The sequence below is a fragment of the Epinephelus fuscoguttatus genome, linkage group LG4 (assembly GCF_011397635.1).
Source record: "Epinephelus fuscoguttatus linkage group LG4, E.fuscoguttatus.final_Chr_v1".
In the NCBI taxonomy this organism is placed as follows: Eukaryota; Metazoa; Chordata; class Actinopteri; order Perciformes; family Serranidae; genus Epinephelus; species Epinephelus fuscoguttatus.
In genome coordinates this window covers 8,491,406-8,497,815 of record NC_064755.1, presented here as the reverse complement: position 1 = coordinate 8,497,815, position 6,410 = coordinate 8,491,406, and the positions used below count along the sequence as shown (strand labels likewise).

General features: G+C 43.9%; 1 protein-coding gene and 1 non-coding gene across 2 annotated transcripts; one reads left to right on the top strand and one right to left on the bottom strand.

The window, feature by feature from the left end:
* Nucleotides 1-1,862: 1,862 nt before the first annotated feature.
* Nucleotides 1,863-1,934, bottom strand: trnap-ugg (transfer RNA proline (anticodon UGG)). Its single transcript has one exon. It is a non-coding gene; the product is annotated as a tRNA-Pro (tRNA).
* Nucleotides 1,935-2,310: 376 nt separating this feature from the next.
* On the top strand, nucleotides 2,311-5,195 carry setd6 (SET domain containing 6, protein lysine methyltransferase). The gene is made up of 9 exons (XM_049575080.1): nucleotides 2,311-2,404; nucleotides 2,739-2,819; nucleotides 2,952-3,096; nucleotides 3,183-3,324; nucleotides 3,463-3,657; nucleotides 3,774-3,909; nucleotides 4,160-4,340; nucleotides 4,510-4,646; nucleotides 4,772-5,195. The coding sequence occupies exons 1-9, from the start codon at nucleotides 2,378-2,380 to the stop codon at nucleotides 5,099-5,101; spliced, it is 1,374 nt and encodes a 457-aa protein (XP_049431037.1). The 5' UTR covers nucleotides 2,311-2,377; the 3' UTR covers nucleotides 5,102-5,195.
* Nucleotides 5,196-6,410: the final 1,215 nt, after the last annotated feature.

The following is a 6,410-nucleotide window of genomic DNA, read 5'->3' as shown; positions in this document are numbered from 1 at the left end:
ACACTATCTATGGAAAAAAGGAGGTTTACATTTCCAGCCCTGTCATTTCCAGACGTGCAGTTAAACTCCACACTGCTGATGTGGCAGCCTGTAGACCCATTCTCATCTGGCCAAACAGCGCCCTCTGCTGCACAACATTTTACATCCCACTCAGTACCTGTCCTCTGAGCTGGGGAGCTGTGCCTCATCTCATCTGTGACGATATTTTGGGTATCTGACATTATCTGCTCCATGTATCATGTTACCTGTGAGCCAGCCTCACCCATACAGACCTGAGTTTGAAAGCAGTGGCTCAGTGCTTAGCACTGTTGCCTAACACCTATAGAGGGTTGTGGGTGTGTACCAGCTGTCTGACTGGGGCCCCTCTATGTGGAGTTTGCATGTTCTCCCCATGTCAAGTGTGGGTTTTCTCTGAGTTCTCTGGCATCCTCCCACAGCCCAAAGACATGCATGTTTGGTTAATTGGTAACTGACCTGTCCAGGGTGTACCCTGCCTCCTGTCCAATATCACTTGGGACAGGCTCCAGACCACCTGTGACCCAGATAACGGCTGGAATGGGAGTGTGATAAGACTGCTTGCAATGACCTTTTTGTTCATCCAGCTGTCTGTTTCCATTATTTTCAGCTTTTTAAAATGTTGTTTGGGGGCACCCAGGTGCTCACCTGGTAGAACTGGCCCCCCATGCACCCAGGATATATCTTTACTGCAGCAGCCTGGGTTCAATTCCAACCTGTGGCACCCAGCTACACGCCATCCCCCAACAACCCCACAATGCCTGCATCTAAGCTAGTGTATAGTTTTTACCCTGGAATTATCTATTTCACACACACACACACCAAGATATAGACTGTACATACTAACACTGACATTCCTCCTTGAGGTGTGTATGTTCGGTAGGTCAAAGTACAACCAGTTTGTGTAAGAACCTGTTAAACCTTTGAGGCATCAGGCCCAAAAACAGACATGTTGCCATTTTTAGCTTTGCACACTGTAGACTCCGTATAAATAGTTTATTTCTCTTTTGCTTGTCTGAGAAAGATCTTGTAGATCAAAACGTTGTCTTAAAAAAAACTTTAAAAAGAGAGAGACCTCTTAATTTAAAGTAGGGTTGGCACAGCACCAGATTTTCAGCACACAATTATTGTGGCCAAAAGAGTGTATGATAATGATATTATCGTGATTATCAGTTGAATCATGTTTAGCTTTGATTATCATGCGTTCTGTCTCTTTTTTTAGCAAATCAACTATTATATCAAATATGAGTGTAGGGAGGGGGAGAGAGTCTGTAACCATAACTGTACAAGAGCGTACAAACAGAGCTATTTCAGTTAACGGATTGGGAAAAGGCAACCAGAAGGTGTTGGGGGGGGGAGAGAGACACATCAAAAAAACTGGAAATGATTTAAGAGGAGCTGGATTATTTACACAATACTATATGTGTATTATTAACATGATGTCAATATTTCATTTTTAAATATCACAGTTATCGTCAATACCGTTAAATCACGACACCTCTAATTTAGAGAAAAAGCCTTTTAGCCCCTGTGCCTTGTGGTGACGTATTTTCATCTTGCACCTGAGTATTATGACCTGGTTGTACATACACTTGGTCCTTTTGCTTTTTTTTTTTTTAGCTTTGCCATGAACTGCTTACTGGTCAGGTAGTTGTGATGCATGTGATATTGTTTTCCTTGTTCTTTGATTTGCCTTTTTTTTTTTTACACATTGAGGGAAACCAATGATCTGTTCAGTTAGTACCTGATATTAGCTGTATGATGACGTGTAGTGGTGGCTATCAGTATGATTCAGGTACAGTTTATCTTGGCTTGGATCCTGATACTCATATGTCCTGGTTAAAAGCGGGCTCGTCCGGGATTTGAACCCGGGACCTCTCGCACCCAAAGCGAGAATCATACCCCTAGACCAACGAGCCCTGTGAAGTTGATAGTGGCAGCTGTTCGTCTGAAACATGACAACATGTGATGTGGCACTCTGGAAGACGAGGGCTCATGTGACTGAACAACACCCCCCAGTGGTCATCGTAGGAAGAACACAGACATTTCAAAGACAAACTTAACTATGATACTGACAATTATTAAATTGCAAACCAAAGATTTGCATTGGTACACACTTGGTTTGTTTTTAGTGTTTGTTTTTATGCTAAACTTTTTCAGAAAGCTGTCACAAATCATTGAAATACACATAGACATATATGTCTATGGAAATACATATGTCCAGACGCTCATGATGGCTGCCTGCGAGTCGACGCTGAGGTCCAACTTAACCCACGTTACCTTCACAGTCCGCATGCTCGAGTGAGTTAGCTTCGGGCTAGTTAGCTAGCATCAGTCGTGGGCTTGGAGTCACATTTACAAGATGGCAACCGAAGCGAAGCGACCCAAGGTTATCATTTAATTACATTAAGCCAAAAAAAAAAAAACCAAACAATACTGATAATACTTCTTGAGCTGTTTGTACGTGTGTGTTTGTGTAACGTTATACTCTCGTTACACTATATGTGACTAGCTGCTGCCGCTACATGCTGTGTTTCAGTCTGTATAACTTTATGTGTGCTGAAGTTGGGGACAATTTACAAAAGCTAACGAGCTCAAGTTTTGAACAAGCTACTCGTTCACTTCTGTCACTGTAGTTCAGAGTGTAACCAGGTGCACCACAGCACCTCGGTCACACATGCCTGGTCATGTTAAATGTGTAAGTGTGTATCCTGCACCGACAGGTAGATGATGGGTCACAGATGGATCCGCTGCAGAGCTTTCTACAGTGGTGCAACAGAGTGGGCTTGGTACTCAGCAGTAAGGTATGTTACCATGACAGCCAGGTTGTCTGTGATCCAATTTTCCCATTGTTCTGTGAAGTACTCTAAAAGCTGAACTGATTCCAGTCTGCCTGAGCAAAGAGTCCAAACATGTCAGGATGTCTCTCTGTGCAGGTGTGTGTGAGTAAAGAGGGAACAGTGGCAGATTATGGGATGCTGGCTAAGGACAACATAGAGGAGGGGGAGGTTTTATTCACCATCCCCAGATCAGCTCTTCTCCACCAGGAAACAACCAAGGTCTCTGCCCTGCTGGAGAAAGGTGACAAGTTCAATTTCAAAGCAGTTTTACCAAGTCTGAATCTGCCTGCATCATCTGCATCGTCTCACTGTTTCTCTCCTTCTCAGAGAGGTCATGTCTAGAGAGCTCCTCTGGCTGGGTTCCCCTGCTCCTGGCTCTGCTGTATGAATACACATCCCCACAGTCCCACTGGAAACCCTACCTCTCCCTGTGGAGCAACTTTAAGACGCTGGATCACCCGATGTTCTGGTGAGAAACTCTAAAAGTCTAAAGGCCATCATAGAGATCAAGGGAAAAGCTGTGACATAGCAGCAGTTTCCTTAAATCTTCTGCTAACAGAGTGGATTTGAAGCTTTCTTTACAGTAATTTACAGTTAATCCATCTAGGTCTAAGGAGGAGAGAGACAGACTGCTGAAGGGAACAGGTATCCCAGAGGCTGTGGACACAGACTTGGCGAACATCCAGAGGGAATACACAGACGTGGTCCTTCCCTTCATCACCAAGCATCCTGACCTCTGGAGCCCCAGCACACACACACTGGACCTGTACACACAGCTGGTGGCCTTTGTCATGGCCTACAGGTTAGTGAGCATGAGACAAAGTATGTACACAAAGTATCTGGATCTTCCTTTTTTTATGGTCTCTCTAAATTCACCACTGTGATGTTTTTTGTCCCTTTTCCACGCCCTTCCTGTAGTTTCCAAGAGCCACAGGAAGAGGAGGATGATGAAGACGATGAGGAGGAGAAGGCCCCAAACCCACCGATGATGGTTCCCATGGCCGACATGCTTAACCATGTGTCCAATCACAATGCTAATCTGGAGTTTACACCGGTGAGGGGAAACATTTACTCTGGTTTGTTTAGTTTGCCAGAACACCTGTTCTCTGTCAAAACATCACTGAGAAAGTGAGGAGTTTGTTTTTTTTTGTTGTGTTTTTTTTTAAATATAGAGTATATCTCACGTTGAGACCTAAACTGTAAATTTAACATACAATAATTAACTTATTAGCATGTTCCAATTTCTTTCTCACTTTTTAATGTCTTAAATGTAATGTTGTCTCTCTACACACCATCTTTCTCAGGACAGTCTGAAGATGGTTTGCGTGCGCCCCATTCAGAAAGGCGAGGAGGTGTTTAACACCTACGGGCAGATGGCCAACTGGCAGCTGCTGCATATGTACGGCTTCACGGAGCCGTATCAAAGCAACAGCAACGACACCGTCGACATCCCCATCAGCAACCTCTACAAAGTCGCCACACAAGGTGACGAGATTGACAGATTGTTTGTCACAAGTGCAGATAAATTACAGTACCATAGGAGAAAAGTGTTAGGGAAACAAGATGATGATGAAACTGCTTTTTATGCGGACCCAAAACCAACCCTGTTGCATTGTGCCTCCTCTTTCCTCATCTCTCCATCTTCTCCTCCCAGGTATTCAGTCTGATCTGGACCGGCAGTTGGTGGAGGAGCAGTGGGAGATGCTGTCTGAGATGATGCAAGAGAAAGCAGCCTTTGTCTTTGGCAAACAGGGCTGCCTTACAGACACAGAGCTACAAACTGTGCTCAAGGTGAGGGGGTGCATGCAACAGTGCAGCTGGAATTACATCTGCACAAAACCTGTAAAATCACACAGCGATGAATAATTGAGGAATGGCTGTCACTGGAAACACACCTCTTGCTTGTGTATCTTCAGGTGCTGTGCATGTCAGCGGAGGAGTTCTCAGAGTTCAAAGATAATGAAGGGTGGGAGGAAGATGATGAGGACGACGAGGCTTCCCTCGCTTTCTCTAACGAGGGTCTGCCTGGATTAAAGGCTTCGTGGAAATGGCTCATTCATGAAGCAGCCCGTCTGACTTTGAGGTCCTATGGAGACGAGGAGGAACAGGGCGTGAAGAGCGACCAGGCGCTGATGGAGGACAAGGCAGCATTTAAAGGACTGAGCAGCAGGCAGCAGAACGCCCTGCAGGTACGCTGTGGACAGAAGAGCATCCTGCACAGACTGGTGGAGCTCACCAAGTCATGACTTCAGCTGCAGCAGGGAGCAGGAGTTTGGTTTTTATATCAACGGGGAAACTGAAATGTCTCAAAACACACTGTCAATAAATGTTTTTACTGAAGACAGATCTCTGATTTTCAACAGTGCTTTTACACTATTAGTGTTGATGTGCGAGGTGTTTTGCCATTATCTGTACAGAAAACAGGGATCATTATGACACTTGTTAAGTAATTGCAGTGTTTTCATTGGTGCTGTGTCTCTTGGATGCCTGCTGGGTACTTTTTGACACCTGGGCTCTACCTTTTTATAAAGCCGTGACATTACCTGAGTGGTGGGGGGGGGAGTCTAGACCCCATTTTCCCACGTTTTCAAGTGCAAGTGACTGACTGCAACAGTAGTTTTTTTTAAATTTGACGAGTACTGAGCAAGCAGCAGCAAAACAAGCTGCACTATAATCCCTGCCGCCAGTTGAGCGTCTTCAGTTTGCTTCCACTAACAGTGCTTGTTTTTGCCAGACAGGCTCTGATCATTTAGTCTGTCAAGATTAGAGAAAGGATCCTACTGAAAGGCCTTTTTGTTAAACCTGAAACAGCCACAAAATCTCTACTGTAAACTATAATTTGATTAGCGTAAAACACACTTCATTCAGTGTCTGCACAAGCAAAATAAAAGCCATCTTGGTTTGTCTTTCTCTGTTCCAACAATCACTATCTCTGGTTTGGTAGAAAAAAATACTTTATTCACCCAGTCACAGTTTAGATGTGAATGCATGCTGGCTCTGTACACACTTCATCCCATGCAAATCCACAATGTCCCTAATTTGCCAAGTAAAACTTACACTGCGAATTACCTACCGTATTTCACCAAATAGAGGTCATGTGATATTACACATCCGGTGCAAATCTTCATCTCAATGCTTTGGGGTCGTATTATTTTTATTGTTGAACAGCCGCACATGCATATTTCATACACAGTCAGCTTGTCAGAGATTTACTGTGCTGCTCAAAGTCTACCACTGGCAGCTACTGGCAACTTTAAGGTGGAATGTTTGTTTTTTGCATGTGTGTGAATCAATCAACAAACTAAATGTCAATATGCAGACTTTGACCACTGCATTTGTTTTGTCTTTCTTGACAAACTTTAGTGATGATTGGATCTTCAAGCGATTAAAAAAAATAAATGAATCTCAACTGCATGACTGGTGTGTGAACTGAGTTTTGATTTCCTCACTTGGAGAAAAAAAAATAATGTTGCAATGCTCTGGTTTACCCCATGTGAATGTGCCGCATTGAATACAGACATGAGGGTGTATTTCTTAACTGGACAAAGTTCCATG

Excerpts from the sequence above, each read along its gene's own strand:
- setd6 (XM_049575080.1), top strand. The coding sequence starts at position 2,378 with ATGGCAACCGAAGCGAAGCGACCCAAG. Across the intron at positions 3,910-4,159 it reads CTAATCTGGAGTTTACACCG|GACAGTCTGAAGATGGTTTG; the intron begins GTGAGGGGAAAC and ends CATCTTTCTCAG. Across the intron at positions 4,341-4,509 it reads CTACAAAGTCGCCACACAAG|GTATTCAGTCTGATCTGGAC; the intron begins GTGACGAGATTG and ends TTCTCCTCCCAG.